Raw genomic sequence first — 17,484 nt, forward strand, 5'->3', positions numbered from 1 at the left:
ATTTAGAATTTATCACACTGTTGGCCTGCCAGACTTTTTTGAAGGTCTATTCAGTTGAGTTATTTACTTTGTACCTGGTAATTTTTAAAGCACGTTTTTTTAAAAAATGACCAAAAACACAAGGGTATTATCTATTGATACACATAGTATACTGCAATACGCAGCAGGTGGTAGAGAGTCTTAATTCAGACCGTCATACATTGCACACATATATTGCTATATGTGCTGGTGAGTCATCTGTAATTATGTTTAATAGTCTCATTTGTGAGTTGAGGGGCAATTCAGCACAGGTTCAGCTAAAATCTGCATAAAGAGCTTCTCACGTGCTAATGATCTAAAATAAAGCAATATCCCTCCATAAAGCTTGACAAGAAAGACCCAACAAACTTTTGTACTTCTAACCATTCTCCTCACAAAGCAAATGTACACTTTCAGCTAAAAACCATGCTTTTAGTGCAGTGATTAGCTTAAGTCTTAGAAATAGGAAGATCTCTGGCATCTTAGGGCATGTGAAAGATCAATGAATAAGAGTATGAAGCCTCACCTCCTCCTCCAGCCATTTGTTAGACCATTCAGAGTACACATTAAAACCTTATAAGCCTGATTTCCTTCAATGAGTTGCCTTCATTCAAGCTTATTTGCCAGATCTATCACTCTGTCTTTCAAGTGAATGGCCACCACATAAACAGGCTGATTCACACCTTCATACACTTGAGCTCACTATATCTGCCTTAAATATTCTTAAGGATTTCACTCTAAAAAATTTTAGTGATTCCTTTGACATAGTACAATCTAAATCTAAATTCAGTTCAGTGACAGAAATACAAAAATGGACACAAAAAACATGTGATTAAAGTACAAATTAAGTGACTACCAAACTGTAACATTTGTAAAGGGCCAGTACACCCAAGTGACTAAGAAATGTATTTGTTGCTATTACCAAGTTGGAGTCTAAGAGATATTTGCCTTTATGAAGCATGATACATAACAGCAAGGTCTCTTCACAAAAACAATGTACTAGTTACTGGCATGTAAATACAAGCAAACAAACATTGTCATGTCATATCTAATGTATAAAAAGTTAACTTAAGTGATATGCATTTGGAAGCTTACAATGTGTTTAGACAACCAGCAGAAACTAAGTGAAGCTACCCAGTCTCCTCAGCTGTTACCAGTCTTATTTCATTAGCCTGGTGAAAGGGGTGAAGAGGAAAGCCGGCACGTGGCTCATATAATCAATGGAACTCTGTCCAAAACACCCCCATCAAGGTTAGCCGGCATGAATCTTTTCCGCTTATTTTCCGTAACAGAGACCATTTGAATGTTTGAAAGTATAACAGGCTTTCCTTTAAGTAAAAACTTAAGCCACAAAAAAGTGTTAAAGGAGAACTGCACCAATTTTACACATGAAGGACAGTCTACTCATTGCATAATGTCCTTATAACTAAGCAAATAACCCTGATGATTTCATGCCTGATGACCAAGCTTCAGGCTACACTTTTAAATAAAAGCCTGCAATGAGAACGGTGGAGGCACAGTTTGAAATATGTGGATAATAGAGTCCAAGATTCTATTATGTTATGGCAAATGTAAGATTCAGTGGTAGCCCAGGTTAATCCTTACCAGGAGCCACAAAGTCCCCTCTGTGGTAGTAGATTGATGTATTATGATAATACAATTTTTTTGGGTTGTTACTAAACCTATGAAATTAAGTTTGATGATTACATCTGGAAAAATGTTCCTACAATTTGTCAAGATTTTTGAATAAGTTTCACACATTCAGCAATTTTGGGGCAAAAAAAAAAAACAAACGTTTGCTTTTGGCGGTTTTTAAAAATGGTGGGTTTGATTGTTGTGCCAGAAGTCGCCCTCAGTCGAGCCAAGTAGTCCTAGTGGAAAAGCCCCATAACTGATACGTGTAGCCGTGTGTCACTCAGGCTGACTGAGCAATGAGTACAGTGTGCAGGTGAATGAGCTCATGTTAACATTAGTAACTACACTGCCACAGGACAGTAGGTTAATCTGCTCCCCGGTGGTCCACAGAAACTTTGCTTCACATATAGGACCTGTAGGTCCAACAGGAAAACATTATACTTAAACATTATAATAAACTACTTCAGCTAACAAGTTAACGAAAAGAACCTTAACCACAACAAAAAAGTGTTATAACAATGTCCGCTGTTTTACTGACATTTTCAGACCAGCTATATGTCCTTTTTCTTCCTGAAGACAAATTATTTTAATAATATTTGTTGGAATCACATATTTGTAAAAATACAGTATTTATGCTTTGCTGAATACAGTATTCAGATTTGGCTATTGTTGGTTAGAATAATCCCACCCCACCTCCTGATGTAAGCAGTTCTTACTTATAGACCATCACAGTTATTGGACCAGTTTTCTTGATCCAACTGCCAACTGTGTATACATATATATAACACTCACAAACAACGTTTCCACAAATTACTGAGATAGCTTCATATAACGAAGAAATGAGCTGTATGTAAAAGACTAGCATCATTTTATGAGGCTGAAATCAGCTGCGTGATGTCACAAAGGTCCCATGCAAAATGTTGCCTGACTTTTTAGTTCCCTCTGGGAAGGTGTCTGTTTAAACAATGGCCAGGTTTCACCACCTCTTTGACCCCTCTGAGCAGCTTCATGCTGAGAATAGAGATGTATCATGGCCAAATCTTCCTATTGTCCATACGCCGTACAAACAAAGGCCGATGTAAAGTATAAAGAAGCCTTTTGAGTGGCTGACAGAACAACAAGGCCTGCTGCTGAAGGGATTTTCTCTTCAGGTTTTGTCTCAGGCCGTCCATCACTATTGTGCTCAGCTGAGACAGGGAGCGGGGGTTGTAGGAATCTGTGGTACTTTTCCGCTGTTGCCACCCACCCTCCGTACTTCTCTTTCTGCCTTTCTTCTTCCCCTTTTCCCCTACTTATAATTCCTCTTGCCTGGAATTTAGCTCTCATACCTGAGGGTGAAGGAGGGAAGGACCCATCACTCCCACCACCCGACTATGACTGGTATGCACACATGCATCTAACACATTCACAGTGGTTAAAGGCACTGGAAAACAATCTAGGACTCAGATCCAGTATTCCTTGCAGCCCGCATACTAATTTTTAAAGTTCCATGCATGTAGTTGCAGTTTGGGCACATCCGTGAGAAAATGGTGTCCTGATAATTTACATCCAGGCTTAGCAGCTAAATCATTTACATTATGTAATACCCCAGCAAAGATAGGCTACATATTAATGCTATGCTAATGTCAGCCACATGTGATGCCACTTTGTTAAATAATGTGGGAAGAGGCCTGCAGGAGTCTGCCTCACTGTCTTGACATTGTTTGCATCTGAAAAGATAATTCTAAATAAGCCATTATGTCTGCATTTGGAGAACTTTAAAGAGAATTATTACATTCATATATTTGAACAGATGTGCATGTTTTTTTATTCTTTTAACTGGTTTGCTTGTTAATGACGCAGGAAACATTATTAATAGAGATGGTTATCATTTATAAATTTACTATCATTATTATTATTATTATTATTATTAGTAGTAGTAGTAGTAGTATTACATAGTTATCAGTACCAGTACTTTTTGATTATTTGATATAAAGTTTTTTTTTCATTTACCAAAAAATAAACGTGAACATGAACAAAAAATAAGCAAACAAGATGAATCTAAACAACATTCATGGGCAGGTTCTGGATTTAAAAGTTTAAGGTCTGCACCAGGAAAAATTTAAAGTTCCATTACCGGTCCTTATTATTACATTAACATTTTTCTTAAGTAAATGTGAACAATCTTTGAGGTAAAATGTTGCTATTAGTGTGGCTCCACAAAAAAGGTTACTAAAGCTACCAAATGGAGTTTGGTGTGTAAAACTAGATGCAGATTCATAAAAGAATATAATATGCTTAGTAATGCTGGCTCCCATTAATTACTGTTCTACTTTTAATAGCTTCCATGCTATGTTTTATTTCATATGTGCCTGTGCCCTGTTCCTTCCTTCATTTTGTTTGCAGAACATAAAAACATCTACTTAAAAACTAGCTTTGGACTTGAGCTCTTAGCTTTGGACCTTTTCAATATTGGGACTAAACAGTCAGCACATGCTGATATGAACCATGTGGTGACTCTTACAGCTCAGATTTTACGACACAGACTCATACAAAAGTGCTGTTAATGAATGCAGAGTCTCCACTGTATTAACAGGAAAGGGGGGAGGGGGGCAGTTCTCAGAGACCACAGAGCCAGCAGCATAAACCCCCATTGTGTTTTGCATGCATGAAAGACCAATATACTGTAAGATGGTTACCATTTAAAATGGGGTGCTTAGTTTTGCCTCAGTTCATTTTTTTTAACAACACTACCTATAAAAATAAGGATGGTGTCAATAAGTACATTTGCAATCAATACTTTGAGTGTGTGTATATGTGTGCATGTTTGTGCTGGGGGGAAGGGTGTGGTGGCAGATGAAATAACACACCCTTGAAAGACAAAGATCTGCAACATGATGGACTTGATGGTTTGGTTTGACAAGACTGGGGCCAGGGAGATGGATATGTTTCAGTGAAATTAGGAAAAGGAGCATGCCTGGCTAAAATGAACAGCCCTTGTCACTGGCTATTTATAGGCCAGCATTACAGAATCACAGGAGTCCCTGACCTCCCCCACTGTTACTATTGATCTTCACACAGCTTCTGTCCCCTGCATCTACATACACATAAACAACCTCCCATGCTGCTTTTCTGTCTCAGTTTGCCTCTTGCGCTTTGTTTCCACATTTTCTCCTGCACAAATCAATACAGTCGTTCTATATTACAAAGCAAGAGGGACCTAGAATCTCTGATTTAACTTAATGTGTTGATTTACAGCTGGAGAAATGTGAAGTTAAGCTTCAGTTGCTGGAGCACAGCTAACATTGCTGCTGGGGTATTAGCATGAGGGGGGAGGGGATGAATACTGTAACCATGGTTCCTCCACATGCTACACTAAACTCCTTGAAGAAAAACATCAAATGAAGGACATTCTACCAGCAATTTAATTTTTTCATTGTCTTTAAACTACCCAAGTGCTAAGTGTGTTGTGGATTACAAAGTTCAATCAAACACAGTAGAATAAGCACTTATCAAAAGCCATGCAGCAGTGATGAGCAGTCACTTGAGTGATTTACTTTGCTTTGCCATGTGGGCTATATCTTAAGTGTGAGTAAAGACCACATTCCAAATTCCTGCAATACAAGGGGGAGGAGGGAGGGGTGGTTTGGTAGTAGGGTGCTCTTAGCAGGATGTAGTGTGAAAATTGCCAAAAGAAGGTCATTTTATTATTTAGCACTTAAGTTAATTCACGTAAACAGCCAAATGAAGCAATAAAAGACCGAGGAGGTAAAAGCAACTTGAGGTAAGCATCATCATCAAAGTTCAAGGAATGATCGCCCACGCTTGAATAAGCATTTTCTGTGTAAACCTACACCATCATTTAAAGCAGCATTAAAGTAAAAGAAAAAGGCGCAGAAAGTGGAAGAAAAATGCTCCTGGATTTAGGTTAGTGGTGACTGGCCAGCAGGGTGACTTTTCTCATATCAACACTGCCTGTGTACAAACCTACACCCATATACCAAGGACCAAAGCATGTTAAGGCACACTGTGCAATTCCACACCACCCTGAGATACGTCATTACACAAACAAAAACAAAGATCTTGAAGGCATCAATCATAGAGAATGCTGTAAAAAGGGAGACCATTTCTCTGCTCATTAAACCTAGCCTGAAAATCATTAACTGTTCTCATTATGAAGGACTAATCCCATCAAGTGTAGCATAAATCTAAAAGCAATGCAGCATTTGTTTACTCAAACTGCAGAGAGGTTCCTGAGAGCAGCATGGATCTGGAAATAACTGGGCTTCAAATTTAATTTTATTATAAGTAATTTCAAGGCAATATAATGAGTTGCTTTTTAAATGTCCTACTGTGGAAACACTTGAAGCCATAGTTGATGGATCAGCAGCATAATATATTCAAAGGAAAAGAGAAACTAACTTCATCAATTAAACAAAAAGGTCAACAAATCTAAAATATAATGTTACCAAGGAGCAGTTCAAACACATTCTCTGGTTTATCACACAAAGCCCTCCTCTCCAATTCACACATAATTAGTTGAGTTTAAATATGGCCCTTTAAAACAAAGCTATAACTTAACCTGGTAACCTCTCTTACCTTCCCATGTATCCATTTCATGCTTCTCCCAGTCTGCCCGGGCCCCATTCAAGCATGGATTCAGCTAAAGAAAAGCCAGCAGGCCTGGTTGCCTCATGACTCACTTTTCTCTGCCTCTCCCTCTGTTCTCTCTCCCAGCAACCTCTTTCCTCCACAGCCTGCCCCTTTCTGACCACAGGCAGAGCTGAGCCACACCACTGGTCACTTTACTGCCTGGTCACATGACTGCAGAGTTCAAGCCCCAGGGGTCACAGCTTGGCTTGAGGTCCAATGACAGCTACGGGTTATCTGAGTGGAACTGATAGTCCTATTTTCACTGACATTTAACAATACTACTCCACAACACCCCCCTCCAGCTCTCATCCAAATTAGCTTCCCCTCCCCTCAACTATGCCTGTGGCATTTCTGAGGAGGACCAACGTGCATGTCCAAGCATAAACACAGGTTCAAGCTGACAAAACACACAGACATTAACAAATTTAGGCAACAAGGAAGAAGGTTAAAACTAAAGTTAGGAGTTTGTTTGAGCCAGCTTGTTTGGTTACACTGAGCACAGTGGAAAGTCAAAGAGGTTGAGGGCAAGTTAGATGGAGGCTTCTAGAAGGAATCTTATATATGAGAACATGAGAATAACATGAGAATAACATGAGAATAACTCTACATTTACTAGTTGAAGGTCAAATATTTCTAACGTTTTCGTCCCATCGCCCCACTGCAAATTTCATAAGTTTGTAAATCATACTGTCCAAAATGTCTAAACATAAAATAAGAAGGAAATCATAAACAAAGAACTTGTCACTTTGACAGGAGGTGGTCAATGTCAAGAATTTTTTTTGCTGGTTATGAGTTCTTCAATATCAGTATTGTGTTTTTTCCTGCTACATTTTGCGACTAATCTAATATCTTCTGGTTTTGATCTGTTGGTCAAAAAGAATGAGCCAAGTGAAAATATCACTTCTAGTGCTATAGAGAAAATTACTGATAAAGCTGAATTTATATTGAATAAGTTGAATAAGTTATTAGAAGGCTCCCTCTGTGTGATAAATATCCATTTACTCCAAGAGCATATCAATTTGAACACCAAAGGTAACGCTGAATAAAGAATTGTATAAAGAATTCTGAGTGAAATATGAACCTCCTGCTTTAAGGCTGTGAGAACTACAGAGATATCTTACCATCCAGTGGGCTCTCCTCCTTCATCCCCTCCAGCATCCTGGCTAGGAGACCACAGTGAGGAGCATCCAGTGTTTCATCAGAGAGCTGCCTAACCTGATGCTCTGTATGTAGCAGCCTCCTGTCTACCTGATCCTCTCACTTTCACAGCATTGGCCAACTCCTCCATCCCGCCTCCCCAGGGCCCAACCCCCCATGTGAATGCTAACGACCTGGGCTGCACTAAGTCACATATAAGAAGCTTTTCACATTCAAATACAACACAGAGAGAGATATACAGGCAGACAGAGAACCAAGGCGTGTCACTCAGCCCAGGAGGACTCACAGAAACAGCAGTCAAGCTGTGACGCTGGGCAGGTTGGTAAGCTGGGTGAAATTTGAGGACATGTGTAACCCACTGGTGTGATTTAAGGTAGTCTCACCATTTCCCAGTTTACTTTTCACTAATGCCATAAGTGTCTGCAACCACATGCCAGAGGAAGGGTTTATAGAAAGGACACAGCCAAGGTGTTATAATGGGAAATGTCTTCTCATATCACCATATAGATTTGAGCATTAAGATTCTTTACAGTAAAGAGTTAACAGAGGGAGAATATGTGAGAGTAAACTGAGCTAAACCTCATTTGTACATTTATAAACATGCTCTACCAACTGACATAAATCTTTACAACAGCAATGTTCATACAAAATACCAAATGGTACCAAATATAATACTACTACTAAATATAATACATAATACTACCAAATAGTGTATGTTGAATGCATCTTTGGACTACACAGAAATTATATACCTACAATGTCTCCACAGACCTATTGTATGCAGATTATGGACATTCATAGGTAGCAGTAACTAGCACAGAAGCAGATGTGTACCTCACAAATCTGAACAATAGGTTGTGTGGACCTTAGCATCATGCAGGCTGATTACTTGGCTGACATCCTGTCAGGATGTGGGCTCCAAATGAAAATGTAAACAAATGTAAATGTATGAAATGCTTGTTTAAAAATGAACTGCAGTGTTGCTGAGTGACCCCTGTACACGCTCGACTACTTGTCACCTACAGAAGGATTATTCCAGTTTAATGGAAAACCATCATTTTCTATACAGACAGGCCTAAGCTGCATTTGCATTAGAGCCCAAGATGTTGGTTAGCAAACATGAAACATTTCAATACTGACCAAAAAGTTAATACCACAGACCATCAAAAATATCCTACCTGGGATCTTTGGTTGCATCTCCTGGTCTTCCTGTTGTTTCCTTTCTATTGCTGTCTAACAAGCACATAAAATCCTCAGAAAATTCAAAGTTACTATATGTTACTTGTGTTTAGATATTATTTAAGGACATAAGCAATCAACTAATTTCAAATTACAAATAAACTGCTACCCCTACACATGGTGGTTGAAAAAAAAAATCCACAAATACAGAGAAGCAAAATATATGTTTGAGGTCTTGCAAAAAGTGCTTGTCCTCCAGAGAACACTGAAATGTTTTTTTTGTCTGGGAATTACCTCTGTCATTAGAGATTTTTGTCACAATTTTTTAATAGTCAAATGTAAGAGACTTGTTTAACTTCTTTAAAACAGATAAGTCTCAAAAGTCCAGTACTACCCAGTGGCTAGGCTCTAATTTGCAAGATTGTCTGTGACTAATAAGTGACATACAGGTTTCCTGGGGTTTGACATGGATTGCAGATAGCTGTCAGCCTGGACAAAACACAAATGAGATTAAAACAGAATGAAACTGTCTCAGACTGTCAAACTTTGCCATTTGAGTTTGCCATTTGCCACTGACAGTACTTAAGCTCCTAAAAACATGGTTCTGTCAGACATGAAAAGTGTATTTAAAGTGGAAATGTGATTTTAAATCAGCCCCAGGTACACTGCGCATTACTCTTACAGTATGTTTGTTCTTGTATTTTGGACTCTCCTGGTCCTGACACACTGACCACAATCATTTGACGTCAAACCAGCTGAAATGCTCATTTAATTAAATGCCAGCTTGAATAAGCTGTTTTAGTTTGTTTATTTCCCTAAACATTTCTGTAACACAGGACATTTTCTTTTGTTTGAGCTCCCCTCCCCCCCTCTACACACTGTCACAAACCGCTCCACTGTTCAGACAAAGAGCTTCAAGAAAAACAGGAATGGGCCACACTGCTCTTGTTGTCCAAATATATACACACATATTATGATTCCCCAAAATAAGTTAAGGCATCAATCCATATCCAGAGTCTCCAACAATCTATGTTTTGTGTTAAAAGGAAGATCATACACTTTCCAAAACACTCCCATTAAAAGCACTTCCATTAAAAGCACTTCCTGTAGGCTAAAACCTTAAATCAGCAGCCTCACCCTGCCCAAAGGCCAAAAAGACCACTTCCAAGAATTTCTCTTAATAGATAAGATGCTCTCAATGAGTCCTTCAGATGACCAAATAGTTCTTCAGAATTCTTTTTTCTGCAAAAACCTTTTAACCTCTGTTTGTGATAAATAAACCACAAAAGCAAGTGATTTTCTGAAGATGAGTATGAAATTTGATTTTATATCCATTCAATAACAGTAATAAATATAGTAATAGGTGCTCAGCCAAGTTTACAATAAAATCAAAATTGTAATAATAAATAATTTTAATACTAGGAGATGCTCTAAAAAAGTAACCTACTGAAGTGTAACTCCCATTTTCATTTATTTTATTTGCTAGAATTGATTTGCTTTGGAAATTTCTTTTACAAATATACTTATTAAAAATACTTTTAACAAATGCAAAATCCTCCCTGTTTAGTTGTTCTGCTGTCAGGACTCATGGTGGTACTGTTTGTCTGAGGTGAGTGAAAATGTACAGGAGCAGACCTCATTGTTTTGTGTTCTCTCCAACTCATGCAGATTAGAATTACAATGACCCACATTACATTCCCCAGATATATTTGTTCTTTGGAAACCTGATGACCAGCAGATCAATGCAGATCTGCCTAAACTTCCAAAGGGCATGTAATACTGAGGTGACCACCATCTTGGACTTAATGATCACTAGAAACAGCTGCTCACAAACACCATTCGCAGTAGTGATTCATCAAGCTTTTAAATGTTCTCTCAGTCAATATACTGTATTCTGCTTATTCAGTCTGATAAATATGAGAATTAGGTGTTTACCACTGTCTCACACTGATGAAATACTCATGAGTTGATCGTCAAAACTTAATCATCAATTTCACCATATAGCAAACAGAATAATATGCAATCTTCTTGCCTATTATAAGTCCAAGCAAAGGTCAAATTGACAAGACCACAGTTAATTCACACCTGGATGCTGTCCAATATAACCACAGTCTGCTTTGACCACTGCTGGCCAATGAGCAGTGAGCTGACAGGCTTAAGGGCCTTTGCTCAAGGACACCACTGTCATGTTGATGCGTTACTTTGTTACTTGAACCACAACCTTCCGGTCACAGGCTCACTTCTTCAAGCTTTAGGTCAGCACTGCCCTATTTATTCCTGTGTACTCTGCTGCGTGGAGCTGGATTAACCTGTAACGTTTGAAACTTTACTGGTGGGCCTCCACTGACTACTTTACAGCACTTGCTGCATTCGATGGATAATGAATGGATCCTTTCACCTAAATGTTCCCATGAAGGGAATTTAGTATGCGATAGATGCTAATGATGCTCAGTCACGTGGGTGAAAACCCACGAGCTGACTCACACCAGACACAGTTTTAAGAGATGCTGTAAGGTGTACTGCTGAACTATGGATGAAGGCATTTCCCCTGCTTCCATTGTTCATGCCAACCTAAGCTAATCATTTCTTGACCCTAGCTCTGTAGCCTACTTAATATACAGTCAAGAGAGTGGAATGAATCTTTTCAAACTGAGTTTGAAAAGTTGTAGTCACATTACCGAGGTAAAACAAAGATCTTGCACTTTGCGATCCATCTTGGGTAGTGCTGTATTTACCACTCCATTACTCACAGCTATATCAAATGGTGCCCCCCAGCTACAATGCTAATGTTGCTAGCAGTAGATGACTTCATTTCAGAGCCTTGCAGACAGTATTGCACTACATTGAAATGTTGCTCTTCCCTCGTTGGCTGTGTTTCACTTATTTTCTGCTAATTTGATTATAAATAACTTGGGAATATGGCCATTTTGACTCAGGAACCTCCTATAAGACAACTAGCAAAGATGCTTATTCTGAATTCTGAATCACTGTGTCAAGAACAGAGAGATCCTTTTCAAGTTAAAACAAATGAAAACCTACTTGCTCTTTGACATATGAAAAACTGAACTGGCCCTGTCAGGTCATTTTTGAGGCTTATGCTTTGACTGTTACATATACAGTCTCTTGGGATAAAGAAAACATGAAATTGACATGTTAAATACTAAATAAACCCCTAATGAAATGAATGGCAGCTGAATTGTTCATGCAGACTCACTGTCACAGCCTACTGGACATTTGAATATTACTAACATTTGTGCTTTTTACAGCTGTCCATTGTTAAAAAATGCCTATATCCTTGACATACAGTTTTCCCTACAACACAGATGTTAAGCAAATGTCCACCCTCACATCCTCTTCCACTCTCCCGTCTCACTGCTGATTAGGTATTAAGGTATTCTGGGATGAAATGTTATATATGGTTAGAATTTCCTTTTTCATATCCACCCTCCCATATCTACTGCCACTGTTCTTCCACAATTATTTTCACCCCTTACTAAAAATACACATCTTACATTGCAATGCACAGAAATTGGTCTCTGTGACTCTACTACAGCAGACCCCTCTCTGTGCAATTGTAGAATTTAAGTATAAAATAGCTGCTCTAAAAAGCTCTTCAGTTGTGTGGTACAAAATCGTGATCTGGGCATATCCAACATCAGCGAACAGGTTTTGAAATTTTTTTCACAGGAGGAAGATAATACACAAACTTGAAAAATAGGGAAAAAAATACCCAGACAAAAACACATCAAGTTTTTTAATGTTTTAGGTTGAATGTGTCATGTCTATCCTTTGACCTACAGTCTGGGTGAGCTGTTTCATCCTTAAGCCACTAAACTTATTGAGGACTAAAACATAAGTAAATGATGTAACAAATAACATATAGATATAAGATAGAAAGTTCATATTATATTTTTTACTGAAAAAATCTCATGTTGTCTATACAATTACATATTAACAGTGCAGTGAAAAATGACCTGTGTTGCAGTGCCAAGACTGCATGTGGAGGAATGATTTCATGTCATCAATTTCTTTGTCCCAAAAATGCTTTAAAAGTGAATGAAAAAATGCAGTTAAACAGAACCAGAGCCCAAGGTCAGGGCTTCCGTTTATTTAGTCTTATGAATTACCAGAAAAACCCAAAGGGTTTTATGTTTATTTAATACGGAGTCCTATTGCACTGACAGTTGTTTGAAATAATGAAGAAATGAACTTTCATTGAATTGGCCTGATCTGTGTCACATTCCAAGGCAGTGAGAGGATTGAGCCATGTCAGCACAAAGGAAGGTCAAAGTGTAAGTAAAATCATTGTTTTGTCACAAGATTAAGTAGAGGAGATTTACAGCAGGGACATACTGTTTGACCAATGAAATTCAACCTGAATTTCCTTTTGGGGATGAATAAATATATCTCATCTCTCATGTCAGTTTATCTTATCTATGTATGAACAAAATAAAAGTCAGCCCTGAAAATAAGAAAATGCACAAATACTGCATAGCACTGTAACTTGTTTCCTGCTCAAATCTTCTAATAACAAATGAGTAATACACTACAGCAACAACAAATAACAAGCTAGCAAGCACAGAGGCAAAAATTAGCCCTGAGCTCTTAGTGAGCGCACTCTTTCCTCATACACTCATTGTGTAAATTGTGTACGGTTGAGTTAATAATGCATAATTAATCTGGTAATGTGACTATGCAAACCTGGCTTTGGGAATATACACAATGTAAGCACAATCTTAAACTTGATTATTAAGTCCTAAAAAGTGGATTTGAGTTGTTTTTTTAAAATAGGTCTGCAAGATGAGATAATAATACACGTGTGACATTAAGGCCCTTATTATATCACTTCATTTTGACTAACAGTGTAGAACCTGAAGCCTTCAAGCCCTTCAGGGTGCCTCATCTAACAGAGGTGTTCCCAAACCAAATATAAGCTGTTTTCTGGGTAGTTTTTTGAGGGAGAATAATATTGACGTTTATGGGCTACAACAGCAACACATTGCCCACTAGAGGGCAGTGTCATACAAACAAAGACTCCCTGTGGGTACTCTTTCAGCAGATGAACAGCCAGATAAGTCAGCAGCATGAGCTGACTTGTTCACTCACAAATACCAGCATGCTGATCAAATTAGAGCAGTGTGTGACCTGAGAAGCAGCACAGCAGCCATTATAATCTATATATGTGGGCCAGCAATTTTAATAAGTAGGGATACTGCGGGGGCTCCGACTACTAATCATTTTATCTGCTGCCAAATAACAAACACCTCTTTTGCTGTTGTTTAGTTTCTGCTAGCAAAGGTGGTTTCTCTTCCAGTGGTGACTGACTATTCCTATCAAACTACAGGTTTGGATTCTGCTCCCAAGATAGTATGCTTTTTTTTTTTTTTTTTTTTAAATATTATACACTGATTATGGAGGCAGCAAATTTTATTAATGGTGCCCTGTGACTGCTTTTTGAAAGTCTACTTCTATGGCAAACATTTGTAGAAGTAGCTTTACAATTATTCAAAAAAGGGGGCTAACACTCCTCACAAAACAAATGTGGGCAAGCCCAAACACAAAGAGGCAGTTTCACAGTGGAGACCCTACCTCAAACCTCATGGACCCACCTAACACGAAGCGCCTACCCACAGCAGCTAATGGAGGTTTATCAGTGCTGCTGGACAACTAAAATATTCTAAAAGGGTTTTTGAATCGAATGTTTAAAGTTATATATAAGCACATAAAAGGTATTGTTACTTGTTGATGCATAATCAAAGTCAACATATCTGATGATTTTATTCTCTCCACATGCCATGAACCTACATTCAGAGATAAATTCCACTTGTCCATGTGCATTTTAAAGGAGAATGGGACAAGCATTGCTGTGTCTCTCTGCCATGCTGCTAATGACAGGTTAGGTTGGCAGCAGGGTGTCTCCTACACTTTCTGTGTGACTGGAGCCTGTCAATTACAGTAGGATCCCATCTCACTTCCCTCCGTGTCTGGCCTCTATCTCTTCAGTGCCATGCCTCCCTTTCCTCTCTTTTTTCTGTAAGTATTTACATAAACACTGCAACTAATTTTACAAGTCTGAGACACACAAAATGTAAATGTACCTGTATCAATGTGGCTGGGCTGTGCCGATGCTCCAACAACTCCTGGAGAGACAGGAGCGGACTGAAGTGTGTGACGCTTTGTGAGCATTTCTGGAATTCCCTCAAAGGCACTTTTCAAAATGGCAGCTGTGAGTGAATCTGTCCCAGTGTGTGGGGTGTCCAGGGGAGTGTGGATATGCTGCTGCTAAGTATTTTATAGACTGCCAACCTTAAGCTCCTGCTTTGAGGTCTGGACTTCATCTGCGTATCTCATGAAAATGTTGGAATATTTGGATTCTGACTTTGTTACAACGAAAAAAAGCGATCGCCCTCAGAAGCCATTTTCTACAGCGGGTGACAATAGAGGTCCCTACAGTATCGCCTCTTTAGCCCTTCCCCTCCCATATCCCTCATCCCCACTTTGTCCATATCTAGCTCATCCCCTATTTCTTTCTCAACCAACACCCCCATACACTACCACTCCCACCCCCTCGCCATCACATTCTACCTCTTAGCAACCCCCTGCTCTCTCCTCTCTCTCCTCCTTTTCTGTCCAGCTCTCCTCTTCTTGCTCTAGAACTGTCAGATGGCATTAGCTCCTTTCACGCTCATGGCCTGTAGGAATAACAGCCGTGAACCTCGCCGAACAGCACCATTCTCCTGGTCCAGTTAGCTCAACACAGGCTGTTGTGCAAATACCAGTATTATTCACGTTGTGCCCCTTCACTTACACAACATGCCCTAATAAAGGGCGAAGTTATGCAGACACAAATCTCAGCAGAGAAGGCCACGGTGCTGAGTAAAGATGTGTGTGTATTGTATTAGACAGTCACGCTTACTCATAATTATCGGCTCGTCCCCCTGACTTGACCCACAGCTTTGCTAAGATCTGGTTCACGTGGATCATAAACGGATCCACTTCTTATCTGCTTAGAGACCCACAGGCCTGAAAATTTGTTAAATATAACATGCTCAGCTTATTTCCCATGAATTTCAGCCGCAGGGCAAGTTGTGGTTGGTATTAAAAGCCCACCATGACCAATAAGTTTTTATTGTGCAGAGAAACAGAGCAAAATGACTCTGATACAGTATGCATACATGTAACACATGCTTCATACGAGCTGATGATTTAATGCAAATGTATGTCCGGTAGGTAACATATTACACTCTGAAAAGATTTCTATCTTTAATAGTCTTGTATGTTTGACATTAACATAAGCATTGAAATCACAAACAGCTGTATTTCAGACTTAATGGTGTCTGCATGGCTACAGACATCAAGCAAGACACTACCAAGTAGAAGAGCCAGAGTGAGCTGGGCCAAGCAAGCATCCCTCAGGGTGAAGAACTGCACACCTATATCCAATGTAATCCAGCTGGAGATGAGATTACCATTTCTGTTGTCACTGTGTCCACACTGGTTATCTGTACATTTCATCTAATAGTTTTGGGGCTGGAAGTAAGACAAGTCTACTCAGAAAGTTTAATTTTGTTTGAAGGTTAGCTTAACATATTTACATTTGATTACAGACCTTTATTAGTCAGTTCAACCAAATGAAATGTAAGGTGAGTGGAGAAGTACCTACACTGTAGTAATTGAATAATACACTCAGTGTGAAGGCATGTTTGCATGTGTAATGCCAGAAGAAAACTGCAAATAAATTATGGAGTTGATGACTAGAAACATGGGTGATGCAATTATCAGTTTGACAACTAAGCACAAATAGATTATTTCAGCTATGATGAGCACAATTTCTCATGTCTCTATGTTCAAGAAGCCCAGCATGGAAGTAAGGCTTATAGGCTAATAATCAAAGCAGATAATCCCAAGCTCTCATAGATGCAATGCAAGCCTCCTAATCATCCAAGTGATAACCATAAATCATCCAATCACAGTCAGAAATAAGCAGTCTGTTCCAAATTACAACTATGATGGAATGATCTGGTATCAACAACCCATCAAAAGGCCTTTCTTTGACTTCCATTTGTCTCCTCTTTCCCATGTCGCAGTAATTCTTCCATGTTAATACAGTATTTGTAAGTTGGTGCATATTAAGTGTGGCAAGGAGGGGTGGGCGGAACACTGGAGCTTCAGAGCACCGGTGTGACTGTGATCTCCGGCCTGCCTGCCCTGTGATTTAGCCTTGAAATGACAGACTTGTTCCTCATTGGGCTACGGGTGGAGAGTTAATGACATGCTGCGTGGGCTAACATGACTATTAGCCCACTCAGAGCAGCAGGAACTGACAGGAACACAATTCTGTCATTACGCCCTGAGGAGACCTCTAATCAGGGAGGCAGGGACACTAGGATAGGCCAGTCGCACTGGTTATGGGGTAGAGGGAGGGAAGTAGGAAGTAAGTGGACGGGCTCTGACCTCAACCTTTAGCAGGGCCTGTACGTTGCTGTGCAAATTTCAGGTACGAGGAGTGCCATTCAGGTTGTGACATGGGAAACTGTACTGTAAATCATTTCAAAATGTTTGACTTTTAAGCACACATTGCTATTGTCCTGGACAAACAGCAATATCAGGATTCAAGTGTATTTTACCTACTTGCTGCTACTTGCAAATTCAACATGAGGGGGCAGTTTTTTCAAATCTTTTTCAGGTCAGCTATGTTTGGTGTTTAAAAATATTTGTTTCGTGAACAAAACAAAAAAAAATGATACCAATATCCATTCATAATCTATACCCACTTATTCCTAACCAGGGTAACAGGAATCTGCTGGAGCCTATCCCAGCTCTTTCTGGGTGAAAGAAACAAAATGCACCCTTTTTCCTAAT

At 39.2% G+C, this 17,484-nt stretch overlaps 1 protein-coding gene across 4 annotated transcripts in view; it reads right to left on the reverse strand.

The window, feature by feature from the left end:
• nr6a1a (nuclear receptor subfamily 6, group A, member 1a) overlaps positions 1-17,484 on the reverse strand; it is an 87,204-nt gene that overhangs the window by 20,772 nt on the left and 48,948 nt on the right. Inside the window, exon 1 of one of the 4 annotated variants that reach the window (XM_026322287.1) lies at positions 7,407-7,513. The exons of 2 other annotated variants lie outside the window; for them this stretch is intronic. In XM_026322287.1, the coding sequence (XP_026178072.1) occupies positions 7,407-7,443 (37 nt within the window). In that variant the 5' untranslated portion in view covers positions 7,444-7,513. Of the gene's footprint in view, positions 1-6,231; positions 6,373-7,406; positions 7,514-17,484 lie in introns of those variants that run through there. One more of the 4 variants, XM_026322288.1, reaches the window with a different exon arrangement.

The sequence above is a fragment of the Mastacembelus armatus genome, chromosome 9 (assembly GCF_900324485.2).
Source record: "Mastacembelus armatus chromosome 9, fMasArm1.2, whole genome shotgun sequence".
Taxonomy (NCBI): Eukaryota; Metazoa; Chordata; class Actinopteri; order Synbranchiformes; family Mastacembelidae; genus Mastacembelus; species Mastacembelus armatus.